At 54.3% G+C, this 22,120-nt stretch overlaps 1 protein-coding gene across 4 annotated transcripts in view; it reads right to left on the bottom strand.

Annotated features, from left to right (window-relative positions):
* Positions 1–2,147: 2,147 nt before the first annotated feature.
* The window catches only part of TRIM67 (tripartite motif containing 67), a 357,821-nt gene continuing 337,848 nt past the window's right edge, over positions 2,148–22,120 (bottom strand). For 3 of the 4 annotated variants that reach the window (XM_082718918.1, XM_082718917.1, XM_082718919.1), the window contains 9 exons: positions 21,580–21,675; positions 20,403–20,525; positions 19,324–19,434; positions 18,024–18,183; positions 15,835–15,980; positions 13,435–13,573; positions 11,809–12,112; positions 9,064–9,226; positions 2,148–8,063 (listed from right to left, as the gene is read on the bottom strand). In XM_082718918.1, coding sequence (XP_082575044.1) covers positions 7,998–8,063; positions 9,064–9,226; positions 11,809–12,112; positions 13,435–13,573; positions 15,835–15,980; positions 18,024–18,183; positions 19,324–19,434; positions 20,403–20,525; positions 21,580–21,675 — 1,308 coding nt within the window. In that variant the 3' untranslated portion in view covers positions 2,148–7,997. The remainder of the gene's footprint in view (positions 8,064–9,063; positions 9,227–11,808; positions 12,113–13,434; positions 13,574–15,834; positions 15,981–18,023; positions 18,184–19,323; positions 19,435–20,402; positions 20,526–21,579; positions 21,676–22,120) is intronic. The other variant, XM_082718920.1, reaches the window with a different exon arrangement.

The raw sequence follows: 22,120 nt of genomic DNA, 5'->3' as shown, positions 1-22,120 counted from the left end.
CCACCTCCAGGAACCGTTTGGCTTAGACAGCTGAGCCCTTAGCCAAGACTCTGGACCCATAGGCTGCTCAGTTCTGGAAAAGTTCCATGTATAAACTACTCACCTTGTTTGGGTTTCACTTTGTAATTTACTGAATTAATACTTAAAGAGTGGCTTTGTTACCATTGGGAGCTCTAAAACGTTTAGAGGCTAAAAGAAACCTGTATTTTAAGGGTTGGAGATCCGGCTTAAGACCATGCTTTTTATTTCCCTGTTGAGAAGGTTTCTTCCAGCAAGATGAGCAGCAGAGAGAAGCCCCCAGGAAAAACAGTCATCTGGGGGTGTCTGTGGCTCAGTGGTTGAGTGTCTGCCTTTGGCTTACTTAGGTTATGATCCCAGGGACCTGGGATCAAGTCCCGGGTTGTCAGGCTCCCAGCCTGCTTCTCCCTCTGCCCCTTCCCCTGCTCGTGCAAGCTCTCTTACGTTTTTTTCTCTCAGATAAATAAATAAAAATCTTAAAAAAAAAAAAAAAAAGGAAGAAAGAAAAACAGCCATCCAAAGGAAGAGGAAGATTCTAACTAGAAGCCACAAAGGGAACGGACCAGTTCAGACCAGTTCAGAATGGAATAGACCAGTGACTGCATCTGTGTTCCCTTACAGCCTGCACACTGCTGTTTCTCCTTCGCGGGGGTTTCTTCCTGTCCTGGACACTGTCTGGTGGATCAGTGTTGCTCCACACGACACCCCGCCTACCGTTCTTCCCAGTGACCCACTTAAGGACCTTGAGATTCCTGTCCCCACAGCTCTTGGCCCCATGGACCTGGAGCCCCTGCTTCCCAGAAGAAACAGCACATGTCCCACTGAACCAAGGTGGTTGTCCCTATAAGAACAGTCACACAGGGGTGACCCTGTCAGGGCTGCTGTCACCAGTGGGGCAGGCAGGAAGCTGCACCCAGGCTGCCGTCCCCTCAGGCATCTCTTCATACTCTTTTCGCCTGATTTTGATGGCAAATAGACAAACGCAGCAACCCGGGGGGAGAAGGGCCTGGTGACCCGAGGCTTGGAACCCTGGGATGAGGGTCTGGATCACAAATAAGAGAGGGGGACTAGGTGAGGGCGAGTGGAGTCGGGACTGACAGACCGTGAGCGTCCCGTGCAGCTCCAAGGCCAGCTGCAGTGACGGGGAATGTAGTTTGAGTCCCTGGCCTTCCCTAAGCCTCCCTCACTGGCATTCTGGAAGAGCTTCTCCCCAGGCTTGAATGGAGGGTGGGTCTGTGGCACCAGGATGGTGGTGGTGGGCGCTGTGATGCCTCTCACTCAGATCCCCTTTTAGGAACAAGTGCTTGTCACTTCATTGTTCTGAGCAGGGATCATGTCACCTCCCTCCCCGGGTGGGGTGGGGTGGGGTGGGGTGCACAGTCCGTGCTGGATTGACATGAGGCCATCAAAGCCCGGCTGGGTCCTTCACTGGGTCTGTGTCACAGCTCGACCTCTCCGTGGCCGGTCTTGCTTCCTTTGCTTTCAAGGGGGGTGCCCTGCAGGGCCCCTGCGAGTGAACGCCATGCTGCCCCGTCTCAGTCTGCAACGGCCCCTGAGGTCAGCGGTCCCGGGATCTGGCAGGTGACTGAGCCCTGAGGCCCGGCCGAAAGGGCTGGCAGGAGGCATGCGGGGCGGGTGTTCCTGGGGATCACACTTTGAGGCAGGCCACAGGGAGGGAACTTTTAGGGTGGACCCCCTGGGCGCAGTCTGTGTGGTTGAAGGGGCTGGCCAGTCTTCTAGGAGCTCAGAGATGAGGATGTCTTCCCCAACTCCCAGTGTCTTGTAAGCCCTGATCAGTATTTTATTCATGGCTGTATCGTCACCGTGATGTTCCCTGCTATCAACGCCAGCCCTGTCACCTCTTGTAGGAATGGATTCGTGAGCGCCCTGTGCTTTCAGATGTGCCATGAACCGCCCCAACACCTGGTCTGCGCGCAGCAGCGGCAGGATTGACTCTGGCGCCGTGGAAGGCCTGGGACCTCTGGGGGAGAGGTGGCCTCCCCTCCCGCCACCTCCCCTCCCGTGGCCTCCCCTCCCACCGCCTCCACCCTGCACGCAGGGCCCGTGGCGGCCAAACGCGCACCTGGTGGCTGAGCGCGGGTTACAGACTGTGCCTCGTCTTTCAGGTGTTGGCAGTGTCAAAAGAATTTATTTCAAATCTGCGTAAGACTGTGATAAAACTCAGGTTTTCCAAAAGGCAATACACAAAGTTCAACCGACCCCCAAAGACCAGAAAACACAGTGTTTGCAATTCAAAAAATACAAACGCTTGTGGGTACCAATACAAAAATTAGAAAAAAGTTGCTTTCCTCCCCACCCCTTCCCCCGCCTCCTCCCTCTCTCCCCCCGCCACTCCCTGTGTTTCCAGTGGGACGTGAACACGAACCGGACCAAGAGCTGCCTCCAGATACCAACTCTCACGGGAAGTGGATGCGAGGGCGGGGAGCAGGGAGAAAACAGGTAAAGAAAGGCAGGCACGGGGATGTTCTCTGGGCAGTCAAAACAAGGACACAAAGTTTGTTACTTTTTAAAATTCCTTTGCCAACGTTAAACAAATCTCTCATGCTTAATACACAGTTTAGTGGGAAAGCAGCAATTCTACCTCATGCATTTAACATCTTCTGCCTTGCTCCCTCTGTGCGTCCTCTAGGTGCCGAGGAAGCTGGGAGCGAGGGACGCCCAGTCACCGGGTATGGGAGGAACTGGAAAGGTCCAGCTTGGCCCCACGCTGGGCTCTCACCCAGCAGACGCCAGTCATGTTCCCACTCCCACAGCCGCGGCGGTCACTTTTCAAACCCGAAGTCTGTTTCTGGGCTCTCCTCGGAGCCTGCCTGCCTGAGGGCCTGGCCTGATGAGCGGTGTCCACCTCGCCCGGGTCTTCCCCAGGACCAGGGTGGGCAGCCTGTTCCCTCCAGGAGCAGCACTCTGAGAGAATAGTGGCGCCTCCAGACGAGACTCCCCTGTAAGGTCTCGACTCCCAACCCCTGGCTGAAGTCAGCCTCGTTCACTGAGAGAGCCTGGAGTCCCCCCTACCCAGACCCCCCTTAGCAGGTAGAACAAGGGGAGTCCCAGGGCCGGATGACCGCCCAGCAGGGGCCTCCCGCCTTACTCTTAGACATTGGTTCTCAGAGCTGCTCCCCTGCCTGACATCTTGGGAGACAATGGAGTTACACAACGGGTGGGGGACACCTTAGATACTAGAACTTAAGGTGACCGAGGTGGCCGGAAAGGCAGGTTAACCTCTTTCCAGGTCTTATGTGGGCTTCTGCACTCAGATGCCTTTGGGACGAACAATGAGATGCTGATACACAGCCTGTTTACGGCACTTTGTACAAAAAGTACCATTAAAACAGGCCTCACTGGCAATGGGGACATTTGGGGTGTTTTGTTGCTTTGTATGGTCATGTGAAGCCTATTTTACATGTCGAAATTTCCCCTCCTCAAGGCCAGGCAACAGTGTAATAAACACATGCTCCTGGTCCTACTAGGCTGGGATGGAAGACACTGTCTGTGGTCAGAGAACATTCTGAAAAGTCACCACACAGGCTTGATTCACTGAATGGGAACCATTAGCTTAGACTCAATAGATGAAAGACTATTATTTTTTTTCCTTTAAAAAGTGTTATTCTATAATCCTCACAATACATCAGAGGAGGTAGGTTAGTATGACTCGTTCCATTTTCGGGTGGGGATACAGAGGCACAGAAAGATTTAAGACATTTGCCCACACCCATGCCATGATTTTCCAGTCCATTCAAAGTTAAAGCCACCAGGATCCTGTTCTCTCCAGGGAGGACTGCCAAGGCATGCGATCCCTTGAACACGGCTTACTTGAGAAATAGAAGTGGAGATGTCCTGGAATCAGCGCAGACCTTAAATACCTTTTAAGGAGATTGGATTTGATTTTTAAAACCAGAGAAAGGTCACAAATCCATTAAGAATTTCCTGTTGCTTCTGGTCAAACGTGGCCAAGGAAAAAGAAGGTAACAAGTGTTTGCCTTCTAGGAGTGGGGCTGCGGAGCGGGGGGGGGGGGGCATCCGCAGGGAGTATGGAGTGAGATCTGACCCCTCAGCTTCTTTTTGTGGCTCACGCCATCTTCCCCACCTTCCCCTGCCGGCAGAATGCTGCAGCCCTCTGGCGCATCCTGGGCTTGGGGGTTAGGAGGAAGGCCCACAGCCCGGTGATACAGGCTTTCTGTCTAACACTGGCGTGAAGCCTCACCCGTCACTCTACATGTGGACACAGGACAAACCAGTGGCTCTCGGCCCAGGATGTCCCGCAGGGGACGGCTGGCAATGTCTGTAGACGCGTAGTCATCGCAGCAAACTTGGGAGGGGGGCGCTACTGGCCTCTTGTGGGTGGAGGCCAAGGATGCAGTTAACCATCCTACAGCACACAGGACCGCCCACAGTAAGAGAGTTACCCACCCCAAAATGTCACTGACACCGAGGAACCCAGCATCATCGACGGGCCTTGTGACAGCATTTCCCAGCATTACCATGCTGAATCCCGCCTTGCCCAGGGCTCTTCCCTACCCTCACTACCTCACCATGAGCAGGAGGCCACGGGGTCGAACCCGCAACAGCTTTGTGTAAGAGCTGCCCACCTCTCTGCTGAAACACACCTTCAAGGGGTGTGGGGCGAGCCTTTCACTTGCAGTCAGAATTAAGGCTAAAATGCAAATATCCCCGTAAGGATGACACACAGGACCTGCGTCGTCCTCATCCTTTCCGGGGAGTGCTCTGGTGGGCAGAGAAAGGTGGGGCATTCCTTGGCACCCAGACCAAGGAGGACGGGCCTGTTCCCATCCCCAGGCTCACTCCCCAGCCTCCTCCCTGTCAGCGGGCCACGGGGCACTTGACAGTGCTGTCACAACCATGGAGTTCATATATGGCTGAGGATTCAGCCTAGAACTATATACAGTTTTATAGCTTTTAGGTCATTTGTTTTGTGGGTCAGGATTACTGATGTCCACTTTAATTAGAATCATTATTTTCCTAAACAGGACAGAGAGGGGGAGGCAGGGCTGCATGTGGTGTCTTACATTGCTTTGAATTGGGAGCTAGGATGCTATGCAGTGACTAGCTATGGGGACACTTTTTAAAAAGGATTAGTTCTAGAAGGGAAGGCATACACTTCGACCAAACTTGCTCACCAGCAAAGAACAAACCGCAGAACTATGTTAGCCATTATTTACAATGCAGTGGAACTTGACCATCTAAGTTACTCTGAACTCCTTTCTCACCGAAACTGCTCAACGACAAACACCAAGTTATCCCTTGGCCAGCCAACAAACAAGCATCGTCCTGATATAATTTTATGTACAAAAATGCCACCACGTTCATTGTAAAGGGACAGGGAATTCGATGGCAGATAAGAAACCCATGACTGGTCATCTCAACTCCACATACCAGGGGCCTCCTGGGAGGGTGACATAAAGCCCCGAGCTGTTGATGATTCATTCTTCGTTTTGCTGGTCGCTCAAAAACACAGGTGTGTGGCATGGACCTGCCTTCTCTCTTCGGTCCGTTCTTGTCCCTGAAAGGTGTATTGTGCTGAGGACAGGAGAGGTGGCTGTAGGACAGCCTGACAGGGGGCCTGGCATCGGCCGTATTGCTGCTGGGCTCCTGGAGGAGTTGGCAAAGGTAGCAAGGTGCCTGCTCTGGGCCCTCACAGGAGTGAGGGATTCTGGAAGCTTCCCTCTGGAAAACCACCTTTTATATCCCAAAGAGACCCCCTGCCATTGTGGGACTTTCCCTTCTCCTTGTTCCTATCTCCCTCTGACCGAGGCGCTGGCTGTCCTGAGCGTGGTACCAAGTCCAGCTGACTGACCTGGAGCAGCTCCTCTCCAATGAGGCAGAGCCGGGGCCAGCTTCGGACACTCTGGATGCTCCCCAGCCTCACACTGGGACCCTGCTACGGAGAGCCACCACCGTCTTCCCAGCCACACTCACTCCTGATGTCACTCCCAGGGCCCTGGTGGTTCTTCTCCCTCAGCCGATACGTCTGGGCCCATCAGCCAAGCTTCATCAGCCCCAGGAAGGCCATGGCTCCTCTGTGTCCTCCAATCTTTAGGAATCCTCTCCGTCTTCCAAGCTGAGTCCACCCGGAGCTATGGCTAAGGAGCGAACCAAAGGCAAGTGGAAGCAAAGAGGAGAGAGGCAGTTGCCGAGAGGACAGGCGGTAGCCTGGGGTCCTGGAGGGACATCCCCAGCGGGGGGATCTGGCAGAGCTCCAGGACAGGACAAGGAGTGCCTCCGTGCACCCAAGGAACCACGTAGCAGGCAGAGAATGAAGAGGCAGGACCTCAGCATCCCTGGCAGGTGGCTACCAGGACCGGACACGGAGGCTGAGACAGCACCAGGCAGCTCCTGAAGACGCCGGTGGCTGGCCTAGCCAGCCACACCTGCCCTCAAGGCGGAGACAAGGCAGGCTTGCAGTCCAAGGGCGTGGGCTCTGAGGTAGGATTGTCGGATCTGCTGCTAGGGGCAGGGTCTACACAGCATCGGCCGGGGAGACTCAGAAAGCAAGGGCAGCGTCTCAACAAGCAGGTAGAACCGAGTCAACACAGTTGCTGCCGGTTTACGGGCTGAGTTTTATAAAAATCCGAACAAGTGGACAAAATAAAATGCTTGATAAAATAGATTCTTTTAAAAAGGAGACAGAACGTTTCACTACCAGATGGAAAGTGGAGTGGCAGGAGACAAGGAGGAAAAGAAGAAGAGGACGGGAAGGTGCTCTAGGGACAGGAGCAAGGCAGGCTCCAGGCTCAGAGCCCCAAAAGCGAGCTCTCTTTCCCAGAAACACAAATCACTCCTGCGCGTCTCCTGGGACAAGGTCTGTGTTCCCAGCAAGGAGGCCCCACCTGGGCCTCTAGAGATCTGGACACCCAAACTCCTCCCGGGAGACTGAGGGGCGAGGAACTCACTGATATTCTTCGAGGAACTGCCCCCTCCCCTGCCAGAGCAGAACCACGCCTGCCCCTGGGGCCACCTCCTGCTTCCAGGATAACAGTAGGGCGGGTCTCCAAGCAAGGGGCGGCGGCTCTAAGCGGCTTCCCCAGGGCCTCCCACCTTTCCTGCTCTGAGTTGGGAAGGGGGGAGAGGGGACCCCCGGTCTGGAAGAGAGCAACTCAGACAGGCTTGCAGTTCCAGAAAGAGCCACCAGGTGACGACTCCTCACATTATCATTCCGATGTCCGTGTTTTCCTTTGTGTTTAAGAACGAACAACCGAGTGAATGAATTTTAGCAAACTACGTGCGTGGTGTGTGTGTGCGCATGCGTGCAAGAGAAAGAGAGAGAGAGAGAGAGAGAGAGAGAGACAGAGAGAAAGAGAGACTGGTTGATTAATGAAGGACCAAAGAAAACCATTTTAAAAGGTTCTCAGCAGTTCAGTGGGAGTGGGAAGGTCCAAATCAGTGCCCCTTTCTATCGACCTTGGATGAGGTTTGCAAGGGCATAACCGAGTGGAACCTCCAGGACCTACAAGCAAAAGGATCACATTTCCTGGCGAAGGTGAGAACCTGTAGCCTCGGGACTGAGTGGTGTCCCGGTGAAGGGTCAACGCTTGGAGCATATGAATCCAAACTGTCTTCCTGCCTCCTGCTCTCGGGGTGCCGGTCTGCCCTCCTGGTGCCTCCTTCCCCCAAAAGACAAGCTTTGAAAACAGATGGCAGGAAACATGAGAAAGGTCCTTCTTGGGAGTATTTGCAACGTCTAGGAGATATGATAGGGACACATACCCACGTTCACCATCAAGCAGTGGTTACTTTCGCAAGTGGCCAGTTTAACCAGTCGCCCCAACAAGCATGGCTCGCAGACCTCTTCTGCATCTCCCAAAGAAAACTTTTCTCTAAGTTACTCAGTGGCTGCTGGGACTGCACCTGTGACATGATCGTCCTACCCTTGTGGGTTCTTTGAACGTAGTGAGGGGCGGGGGGCTCTTCCCAGATGCCGGTGAGCAGTTGGAGCTGGGAGGCTAGTTGCCGGACAGCTTGGGCCGCCCCAGGTTTGTCGGCACTTCCAGTCCTGTGTGCAGAGTGACCTGAAAAAGAAGGCGGGCTGAGTGAGGGTGGGGGAGGCCACCATGAAAACCCCTCACAGAGCACAGTGGGTGGCCACAGGCAGCATCCCAAGGGCTTCTCTCTCTCTTGTGGGCTACACTGTTTGCTGTGTGGCTCAATTTCACTCCTGCAGTGTCCACCAGTTTGCCCCGAGGAGCTGGTTTGTGCCCGGACAGCCCACTTTGTCCTGGCAGCCAGGAGCCCAGACAAGGCCGAGGCTCTGTTGCAGCAGGCGTATGGCCCTCGCGGTTATGTATTTGTTTCTGCTTTCTTTCCGTGGCCCCCGTGCCTTTCGGGCACCTGTTCTATTAACCAGGTGGGAGGACAGCCCACGTTTCAGGCTGCCTCAAAGCCCTCCCGTGAGCAAGCAGGGGTACAAATCAATCCATCAGTGATGGACGCAGCCCTGTCAGTACTCAGAGCCAGTGGGCACCACAAAGCAGGACCCCCGTGGGAGGAGGGCTCTGCCAGAGGCCAAGGGTGCTGCCTCCACTTTACTCTCCCCCCGACACACACCCATCCGGGCTCCCATTCTGTCTCTATCCTTTTGCGGCCTCCTGAGCCCTCCCTGGGGACGGCCCAGCCCTGAGATCTAAAAGGACATCTTTCTTGCCTACTTCATATGGGAGCCAGAGGGAGCAGAGAAGGGCGAGACGGAGCAGAAGGAAACTCACAGCCCCTCGGACAAGTCTCTTCCAGCCCACTTGTGTGTTTTTCCTCTCAGGGGAGAGCCTCGCCCGGAAAGCCCAGCACACACCTGGCCACCGGCTTAGAGCCTCTGCTTATTTCAAGTGAGTAAGTGAGACTTGATCACGCCGGAGAGACCGTCTCCAGGAAAGGTGGGCTGAGGGGAGGTGGCTCTCTGCCCGGGCACACGACAGTCAGCTGCCCTACAGCCCACGTTGTCCAAGTGCCCTGTGGAAGCCCCCGAGCCCCGAGGGGAGCCATCAGATGGGCTCCTGCCTCGAGGGTACACAGTACCTGCACGTTACGGTTGAGGCTGAGGGCTGGCATGAAGACCCCCTCCACGTGGCTGAAGGCGGTGGGGCCTTGCTGCTGCCCGTTGATGAAGAAGGTCAGAGTGTGCTTATTCAGGTCCAGGAGCACGCCAACAGTGGCCCCCTTGCACACACCACCTTCCGTCCTGGGAAGAGAAGCCCCAGGAAGCCCCATCACCAACCACACCCAGCTTGGGATGGAGGTGATGGCTCTGAGTCACTTAAAGGATGCTCGGAATATCCTCCCCGACACACAGCCCCCCTGGCCATGCAGGGAGCTCTTCTTCTGGGCTATGAGACTTTTCCTGAAGCGCACTCACCAGTTAAGGGCCACACAGGAAGACCTTACCCCTCATGTTTGCTTCCTTACCCTGGGGGAACCAGCTTATTCTGTCCCGTTTACCCTCACAGTCCCTGAGACTTGAACCCCCAGGGAGTTTTCGGGTTTTGATGAGCAGGTCCCACTTAGAAACCTGGAGTGGGGAAGGAAGGCTCCTTTATCTGCCAAGGAAAGGAACGAACTTGGTGCCCTAGACAGCTTTAACCCGTGAGAAGTTGAGAGCCACAAAGAGACAGACAGCCAGGCCTCCAGGAGATTTCAGAAGGTCCATGGGGCTTTAGCTCATCTCAGAAACGGCCCAGACACCTGCGACCAAGTCCCCTGTTGGAGTCGCCATCCTGTGGGCGCCAGCGGTGGAGCCTGAGGCTAAGTCGTGACGCTCTGATAAGCATCCCTGATCCCACATTTGGCCACGGTGGGAGTTCACGTCCCCTCTGCAAGAAGCATCGGTGAGCTGCACTGTGCTGCGGGGGCCCTGGCCGACCTGCCTCCTCTCCGTGTTAGAAGCAGGTCCACCAGACGCCCTTCCCTCAGCTGAGGGCTGAGGTCTCTACCCCCAGCTAAGAGGCTCCACGCTGACAAGAAAACCCATTTTTACCCTCTTCCTGATGGGGCACAAGCTCACCAGCTGCAGGCAGGGCAGAGAGCAAGGTCATGAGGAAGGTCGTGGGAAAAACCTGGGGCGCTGACTGGAAAAGGGCTTCCCAAGAGGGCAGGTTCCCCCAGGGTGTGCTGAGCCCAGGGTGGAGAAAAGGAACTGGAGCCGGCCCCTGGTGCTATTCAGACACTGACCACCGGGTGGCGGTAGAGACCGGTCCGAGGTGCGCACACGGGCTTCCCATCCAAGTGGGGCCTCTGCCCTGGGGCGGTGCAGGGCTCCTCTATCGCAGCCCCCTACCCAGGGTCCTACCTGCTCCCCAACCCCACAGAGAAGCGGAGGCGGGACTCTGGCGGGGCTCTGACAGCGCCTCGAGGTAGTGCTGTGACTTGGGACACTTGTTTAACCCAAACCCTTCCTAGAATCTGTAAAAGGACTTTTGTATACTGGTGAGAACTGAATGAGATACTGTAAGCCTCAGGCGCCATGTATACAAATGGCTAACAGACACATGAAAAAAGTTCATTGTCACTAGCCATGAGATTCAAACCAAAACCACAGGGAGGTACCACCTTACGCCAGTTAGAATGGCCAAAATTAACAAGGCAAGAAGCAACATGTGTTGGAGGGGATGTGGAGAAAGGGGAACCCTCTTCCACTGTTGGTGGGAATGCAAGTTGGTGCAGCTGCTTTGGAGAACAGTGTGGAGATTCCTCAGGAAATTAAAAATAGAACTTCCCTATGACCCTGCAATTACACTCCTGGGTATTTACCCCGAAGATACAGATGTAGTGAAAAGAAGGGCCATCTGTTCCCCAGTGTTCATAGCAGCAATGGCCACAGATGCCAAACTGTGGAAAGAGACAAGATGCCCTTCAACGGACAAATGCATAAGGAAGATGTGATCCATATACACTATGGAATATTATGCCTCCATCAGAAAGGGTGAATACCCAACTTTTGTATCAACATGGACGGTACTGGAAGAGATTATGCTGAGTGAAATAAGTCAAGCAGAGAGTCAATTATCATATGGTTTCACTTACTTGTGGAGCATAAGGAATAACATGGAGGACATTAGGAGAAGGGAAGGAGAAGTGAGTTGGGGGAAATCGGAGAGGAAGACGAACCATGAGAGACTGTGGACTCTGAGAAACAAACTGAGGGTTTTGGAGGGGCGGTGGGTGGGAGGTTGGGTGAGTCTGGTGGTGGGTATTAAGGAGGGCACATATTGCATGGAGCACCGAGTGTGGTGCATAAACAATCTTGAACACTGAATAAATAAAATAAAATAAAAAGTGCTTCCTGTTATTCCTCCCGTGGGCAGTGTATCTGGGCCCTGTTTGGTTTAAGCAGGTAGAGACAGAGCTGGGGGGTCTGGACCGGGCCCCTCTGTGGTTTGTGAATAGGCAGCTGGCTAATGGCACCTGCTCCCATTGCAGAGACCTGGTGACAGCCTCGAGGGCGCCGGCTGCGCGGGGACTTGGGCCCCAGCTAACAGTGCATAAAGGAAAGGGGAGCAGAACTGGGAAGGGAAGGACAGCCTAGGGGCCTGGCAAAACCTGGTTGTGGGGTTTGCTGAGTGTCCCATAAAGCCACGTGCCCTGGGGCTGCTCTAGTCTCTGCGGCGGGCTCTGCAGGCAAACACTCACTTCCACAGGGACACTGGACAGCCAAGTAGCTGCAACACCTCTCCCCTCCGACCTCCCGCCGATGCCTGACCTCCGGGATGGCTGCAGGGACGCGCTGCTGGCAGGGCCCTCGCCCCTGCATGCCCCACCACGGCGCACCTGTTCGTGTGGGAGTTGCAGTGCATGAACCAGCTGCGGTTGTTGTCCACGTACATAGCCCAGGCCTTGTCGTCCTTGCCCAGCATCATGTCCTTGACCACGCTGGCCCGGGCCACCCCGAATGCGGGGTCCGGGTGGTTGTCGTACCGGTCCACGTGCAGCTCCCAGTAGTGCACGCCCTTGGAGAAAGCTGCTGTACCCAGCACCACCCGGTCGTCGTAGCTGCTACACGTGGCCGTCTGGTTGTCATTGGATAAAATGATGTCCCGGTGCCCAGAGTTGGGGTCAAAGGTGAACCAGGCCACTGGAGAGGAGGGAAGCAGAGTCAGGGATGGAAATCTCTAGCGGTCTCTACCCTGGGCTCAGAGAAAGCCTCATTTGCATCTCTCAGAAAGTTGGCATCCTGTGTTGAATGTTCTTCCCTGTAGGAGTAACACCTGGGCACACATGTACATGTACACACACACACACACACACACACACACTCTCTCTCTCTCTCTCAGATCTGTGTTCATCCAGCGTCTCAATCCCATGAGCCCAACCTTGCCAAGGAATACAGACATTCGGGCGTCAGAGCCCAGACCTAAATGCATCTTGTGCAGTCCGGGTCTTGGACACTGTTCCCTTATGCTCCACACGGTTTTAAGTTAAAGACATTGGGTGTGGGATATGACATCCAGAGAAGTGAAGCGATGTAACCAAAGTCACCAAGCTCCATCCTCCTGTTCCGCAGCCCATCGAGTGGCCTCCTCCATTCTCCAAGCCCTCAAACTGGGGAAAATGAGGCACTTGCTCTAAGATTACGACCACAGTGCGTGGGGCAAGAACCGCTGCTCTCCAGGCTAGGGGGCCCCCGAGGGCAGAGAGCTGGTGACCTCTTCATGATTTCTAAAATGAGCCTGCGGGCTGCACCACTTTCAGAAAAGCATCTCCAGTTGTGCCTTTGGCGAGAGCATCTGCTGCTGCCCTCTCTCCCCTCCGTCCTTGGGAGACTAACCAGGCGTGTCACATTTCCCTCAGGGCACCCAGAGGATACGCTGGGATACACGATGACAATAAACAGGACTGGCACCATGCCAGGACGCTGCAGCTGAAGCTGGGGCATGTCTGGGTGAGTGGGAAGGACGCTTTTTGGAACATGTTCTTTATTTAAGTCATCACTCCCTGCTAAGGACTCAGATGACCAAAATCCCGTGAATGCCCATGCGCTCTCGTTGCCAGAGACCTGAAAGGTTGCGGCGAGGTGTGTAAAGCCTCAGATCTGGGCTCTCACACTAGGTATTCAAGGGATCATCATGCCCAGGGACCAGTGGCCTTTTCTCCAGGACCGCTTACCCATTCTCAGCCCCTGGATCACCCTGAGCTTCTCAGTTGCTTGTTCCCCTTCCCAGTCCAGCAAGTGGGGTGAAGAACGGGCTCTTTTTTGGTGGCTTGTCAGGGGAGGGGACGTGCAGGCAAGGGGCCACAGTGAGCAGGGCAGGGATGGAGCCAGAGGAGACACACACTTCCGCTGCCACATTCCCTCCATCCCTCTGTCCTACGCAGCTGAGTGTTCCCACCTGTTCTCCTTCTGAAGCTTGTCCCCAGTGCCTGAATCTGGTCCTACCCTGAGCCCTGAGTGCTTACCATCAGACGTCTGCAGGACGACAGTTTTACTGTAAGGCCCGACGCCAGAGGAGTTGAACGCCTTGACCCTGGCGTTGTAGGTGCTGTTGAAATGCAGACCGTCGATGGTGCACAGGGTCTCTTTGCCAACATACACTTCCTAAAAGACAGCCAAGAGTACTCAGGAGATGCCTCGGTTAGTGGGAACATTTCTCTTAGCAACATACTGACATTCAAAGAGCTAGTGCCCCCACAGAGCTCTTGAATCAGAGGAATTTGGATGAGGGCTTCAGGGTCGCAGACCGTGTCCAAGTTGGGCACAGAGTCTGACCCCTGGCCGGCCAGCCCCTCTGCCTGTGTGGAGCGGAGGTGTGAGGGGGTCCTAGGGAGGCAGGGAGGGACAGCAGGTCTGCAGCCAGCCGGCATGGTGCCTGAGGATGTCCTGGCCCTGTTGAGGCTAGCCAGTCAGACAGGACTCCCCAAGGGGATGGAGGTACAGAAACCTCACTTCCTCCTTGGTTGGAGCAAGAGAAGATTTTTGGGTTTTTCTGGGAATTTAAGCTAGGAAACATGTGCTAGGCATCTAACTAGACTAAATCACCAATATTTTTAGAAGAAGGGTCAGTACATTCAATGGGAAGAAGCGGACAGCAGAAGCGTGTGAACAAGCACAGGTGGGTTCAAGTTGATTTGGACTGAAAGGGGCATTGCACGCCCCCTCCCCCTCTTCTGCCACCCCTCCCCCCAGAACTGCGTTGCTCACAGCCTCCTGAGAGGGTGACACATTTCTGAACGGGACCCCAAAGAGCCTTCAGTAGGGACTTACTTTGTTCCCCATTCACTTCAAACTCACCTTTGTCCACCTAACTTCCCCCAATGCACAGCCTGGCCCTCCTCCTGTGCCACTGTTTCTACTTTGTCTGAACATATTTCCTATCTGATTGTTTAGGGGGTTGGCGCTCCCTTTGTTATTCCAAGTTATTAATAATAATCGCTGTATGCAATGCTCTGTATCAGGCATTTTAATCCTCACACAATTCTTGAAAGGTGTTATTGGTTTTTTAAAATATTTTATATATGAGGAGACATGGACAAGGTAGGAAAACCTGCCCAGCATCAGAGTGAACCACTGTGGAAGCCAGGGTTCAAGTCCAGGCCTATCTGCATTCAAAGCTAACACTCTCCCTCCTATAACGTGTGACTCCTCATCAATTCTAGCCCCTGTATCTAGCTTTTGTTATTGGTCATGTCTCACAGCAGAGAGGCCATCAGTATTTGTGGCTGCTTCTTTGCACAGCCTAAAACAGTCTTCTCTTCCCATTTCAGAAACAGGGGCTCTTTTCCCTATTTCCGGTCCAGGACCTCTTTCCGGTCATTGCTCCTTTGCACAGCCAGACCTCTGAGGTTCTGAGCCCAGTGAGTGATCTGCTGCCATTCCTTGCTGACCCGACCTCTGTTCCTCTCTTCCCTAAAATGCCTAGAGCCACAGGGGACCCAACAATTCCCAAGGGAATGCTGTAGCTCTTTCCTCAAGTCTTATGTTCTTGTAGGCGACCTTTCAAACAAACAAACAAACAAAATGAAACAACAAATGCTTAAATTCCTTGAGAGAAACAAAAGGAGTATTGGTCTTTGGCAAGACTTGTTAGATGGCACAGCTCCCCAGGACAGAACAACTATCGTGGTGGCACTGGTTTGCTCTAGTGTGTCTTAGTGTCCTCAGGAAGGAAAAGGGGCAACTCTCAGAAGACTCAGAGTTTGTGCTCCCTGGTCTCCTGCCCACAAAGCACCTTGGCAGTGACCTGAGCTTCACTGTGTGAAATCTCAAGGTAGAGCTCTATTAGGGGTTCTGGGCTGGGGTCTCTACCAGATGGGGGAGTAGAAGACCATCTCCTTTATTAACCCCATGATATTTCATCACAGGGAACATGAGCATAGGTCATTCCAACCCAACCACCGTTTACCAAGTGTCTGTCTGTACACGCAGAGCACTTCGCCAGGTAGAACAATCCACGAGGCAGACAGAGCAGGGAGTCACAGGGCATTGAGGGAGGGGGGACCTGCGCGAATGGGGGTATCTGGGAGGACATGGAATAACAGGTAGGACTACACTGGTGGGGTGAACTGGGAAGTTAATCCGCGCAGGTGACAGCTTCTCTGAGCTCCTCCTTGGCCTCAGACCTGTGTCAGTCTTCACAGGAAAGCTGTCCTAAATTTTTTGTGGCTGCCACCTCTGCCTGCGGGGGCTGCCCAGACCTAGCCCTTGTTGGAATGGCACCAGCTCCCAAGGGTCCAGACCCACCAGCCCTCTGCTTTTGGGCCAGTACCCTCTGGGGGCAGCATTGGAGTTGAGGGCAGCCCCACAGGCTAGTCCAGAGACCTCAGAGTTAGGAACCCTCCAAACAAGCAGCAGGGCCTCACCCGGAACTGGCCCCCGTCGCCGTCGTCCAGCTCCAGGATGTAGCCGTCCACAGGGCTGTGGGTGAAGGGTGGCATCCTCCAGGCAAGCGTGACGCTGTTGTTGTGGGTACAGCACTTCTCTAGCTGTAGCAGGGGGCTGGGCGGCACTGTGACAGGAACCGCTGGTTCAGTGCCCAGATCCCTCGCAGGGCACTGGACACTTGTGTCGACTCTCCTCCCCCAAGGCAGCAGCCCCCAGGCCTCAGAAAGAATGGTGGCCACCCTGCGGTCCCTCCCAACCTCTCGTAGGCACACCTCAGCCCCGGGGGGTCTCTGTCTCAAAGCGGGTGGGGGCGAGGGCAAGCACAGGTGACTGGTGACCGCATATTCCCAGCGTGTCCTGGAGTCGGGTTGGGGGATGGGAAAGGCATGGTAGAGGCCTCTGCGCCTCTGTGTCTGGAGCCCTAAGGAAGGGCTGACCTCCTCCCCATGTGCCCACTGAGAACCCCTGGTTTTGATTCTCAGATCCACAAGGGACCCACGAGGGATTCCCACAGACCCAGGTTCCACATGTCCCCGCATGCCTCCTGGCCACGCAAAGGCCTGTGTGGACCCTCTCTGTGGGGCCAACAGGCGGCTTATACTGCAGCTTGGGAAGGTGCCCTTGCGGTGGGGGGGCATGCAGAATTTGAAGACACATTTAAACATCTGGCCCAGAGACACATTTAAACGTTAAAGGCCCAGGGATCCAGATGCGGGAGGGAGAGGCAACCTGGAGTAGCCAACAGCCAACCCTTGGAATTAGGGATGTGAATCAAATGTATCCTAAGTTCCATCATGGTAAGATTGGGAGAAAGTGTTTATATTCTAGCTTTGTTCAGGCTCAAGAGATTTTAGAGATAAATCCAGTCCACACTGACAGCTGCCAAAGGGAAAATCACAACACCGGATTTCTAAACACCAGAGATTTCGGTTTGGCTCCTGTGATTTGGACCGTCTTCCAAGTGGCACTGGTAGTTTAGCTGGGTGCAGCCCTGTCTTGTTTACAGACTTGGTCTCAGGGCTGGCTGAGAGGAGCCAACTCCCCGGGCCTCAGTTTATAAGCATGGAGGGGTCCTCTCTCTGTCCTAGGCTCTGCTGTTGCCTCTCCCAGTTCCCGTGTGAACCCACCACCCAATCCCAGAGCAGCATCTGAGCCTTGGGAGCGGCTCCAAGTCTCCTCCTTTCACACCGCCCTTTCCAGGGCCACCCCTTCTTCTGCCGCACCTCCCTACACTCTGCCAGGCTCCCCATTCCTCCGTACAACATCCCATTCGCAGGTGGCATTTCCAAACTTTGCCTGAGGTGCAAACCGAGTGTGGGAGTGGGCACGGAGATGTGCAAGACACTTGTATCGTCCTTAGTGTAAAAATGGCCACATACTTTGCAGGTAAGGATTTCCTGACCTCATAGATTCTGTGGGAGCGGCACCCTGTCCTTTGATATTTTGGTTTTAAAAAACCAAACAGCTTTATGGCCTCTCTGGAATGTACCTTTGATGTCCCCGGAGAGAGAGCCTTTGGAATAGGACTCTGGCTTTGGTTCTGGCCATTACTTGCTAATCTTGCGACATGGTGCAAGTCACGCAATATTTGACCCTTGGCCTGTGTCTCCCATGGCTCTCCTCCACCTCCTAGCACCCTCCGTCTTACTCATTCTGCTCTCACCTCTGACCTTTTTGCTCTTCTTGGAACCCAGAAAATGGACTCCTGCCTCAGGACCTTTGCATTTGCCATCCCTCTGCCACCTGGAATATTCTTCTCCTGTACTGCGTCTCTCTCCATTGGACATTGTATGATATATTTGGGCACTGTCTATTTCCTTTTCTAGAATATCAGCTCAATCTTACGAAGGAGTTTGTTGACTTGTCCAAAGCTGTGTCCTACACCTAGAATAGCGACTGACACATGGCACACTCACTAAGTGTCTGAATAAATAATGAATCCTCTTTTACAAATGGGAAAACTGAGGCTCAGACTGGGGTGCTCCCCACCCTAGGCCACCCAGCTAGTGGGTGGCTGAGCTGGGACTTGAACCTGGGCCTGTGACTTTGGCATGCCCTCCCCTCCCCCTCTGCTCCCTCTGCCTGTCACCAGTGACACTGAGCTGCCCCTCAGAGTGGATGCCTCTTCTAAAGAAGCGTGGCCTGAACTGGGCCAACCACAGCTCACCCCTACATTTCATCTGGATGAAGTCCAGCTGGTGGATGGCCTGCAGCAGCGGCTCGCTGTCCAAGGTCAAGTCGAACTCCGCAGACACTTTTGGCTCCAGGGCACCTTTGACCCACTGCTCCTGAGACACCTGGACACGCTTGATCAGAGCATCTGAGATCTTGAAGGGGAGCACAGAGTGTAGGGTTTTGATTTGCAAAGGAAAAATCATGCAGTAAGTGGTGGGAAAGGAGGAGGGGCTTGGTGTCTGTGGCTTGGGGACAGGGAAGGGGCTGCGCTGGCCATGGGCTCTCAGGCCACAGTGGAGAAGATAGGATCCCTGCCAGCATGACACTGGGCAAATAAAAATGCACTGTTACCATTTGAATCGTATTCTGAAAAAGCGATCATCGACATGTGAAGAAGAACTTGCTGTTGAAAGATATCAGGCCAAGCCGTTTTGGGAAGCCAATGATACTTTTTTTAAATATGCAAAAGTCTTCTTCACTGTACTGCTTTTGTTAGATCTAGTACTTTGCAAAGTGAAACATAAAAGTGATTTGTTCCGGGGTCTGAAGGAAGTGCTTCCTATAGCCCCAGAATGTTGAAGCTCATTCTCCACAGAATGTTCTCTCCAAGCTGCTCTGTTTCAAACTCCCCATCAAGCCCCCAGCTCTGCTCTCCTCTGCTGGAAAGTCCTGCTCATTCTGACACTTGCACGTGCCCCTGAGGAGCCATGATCCCGTGTGCCCTTTCTGGGGACTAGCCAAGGGGATTCATCATTTTCCCCGCAGACAGAGGACTGAGCCACCATCTGAATCACTGTCATGTTCTTGAGAGATGCTCGTGGCCCTGAGTCAGCCTGGCTGTTGGGGGGATGCCGCAGCAAGGCTGCATGGGCTCTGTGGGCAGTGGCCATCCGTCTACATCTGCCCGTTGAGATAACGGGCCATGAGGATTCTGCTAACTCACTTCCTCCATTACAGTCTTTCCAGCTTGTCTGGCAAAGACTGCCCTCTCCCATTTGTGGGGAAAATGTTGAGCAGGGGTCTCTGGAAGCCAAAGCATAAACTCATAACATTCTGGCCCTAGAAATGATGACATCTGACTCCCTCTTTTAACAACGACCCAGAACCATGGTCACGGCTAGTGAGAGTCAGAGCCAAGATGAGAACCTGGGTCTTCCGGAATCTCTGAGCAAAGGAGTATCTGCTCAATTCACTGGAAGGGATACTCCCCAAACTTCAGCTAGTTTGGGGAGTGGTGGTGGACTTGGAGGTGGGAAGCCAAGCCTGTCTCTGTTCTCCGAGCCCAGCCTCACCTGCAGGAAGCCGGAGGGGTCGTTCTCCTTGATCACCTCCAGGCAGTACTCCATCAGCCCCGTCGACTGGCGCAGCTTCAAAGTGCAGTGGTTGATCTGGTCCCAGACCATCTGTGATGAAAAGGACCCCCAATAATCATTTCTTCAGAGGAGGAAGAGCCAGGCTGTAGTGGGGGCTGGAGAAGTCGCACGGAGAAAGCCCTGGGAGAGGGGACCACCTTGTGTCCTCTCCTCTGGGTGCTGGCTCCTGAGCTCCATGGGCCCTCTCTCCTGGGGGATAAATGGACTCACTTCCCAACAAGCTGACCCAATGCCCAACAGAATGAACTCTGTTCCTGAGCTCTGGATAGCCGAGAAAGTACATGGTCTGAAACTGCCTGTGGAACCAGTGACCAACTTCTTGTCTTTCTTCTCTCTTGTTGGTGGTCATGGATAATTGAATCGGTTCAGCTGCTTCACTTGAAAACATGGACCATCCCCAACACTCCTTCCTTCTTTCCTTGAAGTATTGTTTCCTAATTCATTTGGGAAATATCTACAAAATAGGTTGACCCCCCCCCCCCCGCCAAGACAATGAAGCAGTCCTCCAACGATGCAGAGTGTTCCTGAACCTGCTCACACCAGGAGCCCAGTGTCCTGTGAGGGGGACACTGGTCATATTATTACTGCTCGTTACTGAGGGTGTGAGATAGTAGAGAGGGCCTGAAGAAGATGGCAGAGCTGATGACCTGAGCAAAGCATGGCCTCGCCACCATCACTGGTCCCTTCTGCTCTACACGGTGAGAAGCAGAGTCCCTTAGACAAACAACAGGACCTCAGAGAAGATGGGAGAGGGTACTTCTGACCTGAGCAGGAGTCAGGGCACCCGAATGCAGCTTTGCAGGGAGAGCATGGCTTTGGGGAAAGTCACGTGAGTGTGAGCAGGTGCGGGGTCAGCTTGTTCATTCCCTCTTCGCCTCATTCGTTCATTCATCCATTCTTTCACTCACCTAATACTGACCCAGCGCCTACTGGGTGCATCCGCACGTGCGGTGCAGAGGCTGTGAGGAGGGCCAGGTTGTCATCACCCAGGTACCTACCTTCAGCTTGTGCTCCCTCTCTTTGGTGACTTTGGTGAGCAGCTTGGCTTTCTGCCGAGTTAAAGCGTCGACCAGAGCGTCACATTGAGCAACCAGGCAGGCTTCATAGTCCAGTCCGTTCTCCTGGGGGAGGCAGAGAGCTTTAGGGAGAAGACATGCAGAATTGTGCCCAGAGCGAGACACAGAGAAGTATTTCAGAGAAGTTCTTGGCAGAGACATCTGTAACATTATTACACTGGAAACAATGTTAATGTGAGTCAGGGCAGGGGTACTACGAATCTTGGCACATAGTTCAAACCTTGTTCATTGGAGCCGTGCAAAATGTTCATGAAAGACTGGAAAGGGGAAAACGGGAGGCTGTAAGTGAAGTACAGCACAATTCCACACTGCTTGCACGCACATGTGTGTCAGTCACGAGGAACCTATCAAAAGCATGAAGCAGTCACCTACGGTGAGGAGATGATGGTGAACTACTCCTTAGTCCTGTCTACTGTTCTCTACGTTCCAAAATTTGTACAATATATACTTTTGCTTTCTGTAATCGGAAGACGGGCAAACAACCCCCAATACAGAGCTCTGGCTGCAGGATCTGTCTCCGTCTTAGGATCCTTCGGGGTCTCTGAGACCAGCACAGATTCTGACCTCGCGCGGTGACCTGCGCTGCGGCTCTCATTCCCCGCACCCCACAGTGTGGCTGTGTTGGCACATACGGCCATTAGAGAGCTGCTTAAACTAAAAGGCAGTCACGAGTGTGGACCTAATCTAAGATTAAGAACGCAGTGCCCTGGGTCTCCCCTCTCCGTGCAAACAAGGAAATACCTTCCGAGTTCCTCAAAGCTGTGAACAGGCCCTCCACGCATGCGCACTCACGTACCGCAGGCGCATGCGCATCCACGTAGAGGGCAAGCATGCGCACTCTTGCCCACGGGCCGCTGAGGCCGGGGACGGTGCTTGCGTGACCTGTGCTCTGCTCCGTGTGTGACCCAGCGTGGGTGCTCCGCACACGCACGGATTTCGTAAGTGACACAGCAATATTTTGCGGCTACGCGGTAGGACAGTTAAATTCTCTATGTTCCTCACCGACCACATGCTCGCCGCAGGGACCGTCCCTTCCCCCTTCCCTCTTGCCGCCTGCGTCCTGCCCTGCCCGCCCGGCCCGGGGCTGGGCTCGGCTCACCTGGATCTGCTGCAGGATGTTCTTCAGCTGGACCAGAAACTCTTTTGCTTCCTTCGCCTTATCCGAAACCCCGTTTAAGGCCTGGGACAGTTGGGCCTAAAAAGATACCACGTGTTGAAAAGGAGAGTGAGGGGTGGCGCTTGCGGCGAAACTTGCGCGTGGGCGAGGGGCCGGGGCAGCCCGAGGGGCCAGGGCCACCCGCGATCCCGCGTTCCTCGTGCGGGTGGAGAGGCTCCTGAGTCGTGGCCCTAAACACTGCTTATTCCTCCGGCAACGGTGGACACATGTGACTGACCCACCCTCTCCTGTCTGGACCCCAGAGCTGCAGGGAGATACGGAGCGTTCGGCTCGTCGGTTGAGGCTGGCCGGCCTGCCGTAGACGTTCGCGGAACCGGGACGGCAAGGCACACTGAGCCTCTCCTTCCGTGGCCGTTCTGTGTCTCGTCGGTCGGACCTGGGGCGGTTGTGTAAGGACATCCCAGGTCCCAGGCTACCCCACCGCTATTCAGTCGCCTTTTTGCCTGGGGTGGGGGTGGGCAGG

The sequence above is a fragment of the Mustela nivalis genome (assembly GCF_964662115.1).
Source record: "Mustela nivalis genome assembly, chromosome: 2".
Taxonomy (NCBI): Eukaryota; Metazoa; Chordata; class Mammalia; order Carnivora; family Mustelidae; genus Mustela; species Mustela nivalis.
Note: the sequence above shows the minus strand (reverse complement) of the source record. Positions and strands in the feature narration are given on the sequence as shown.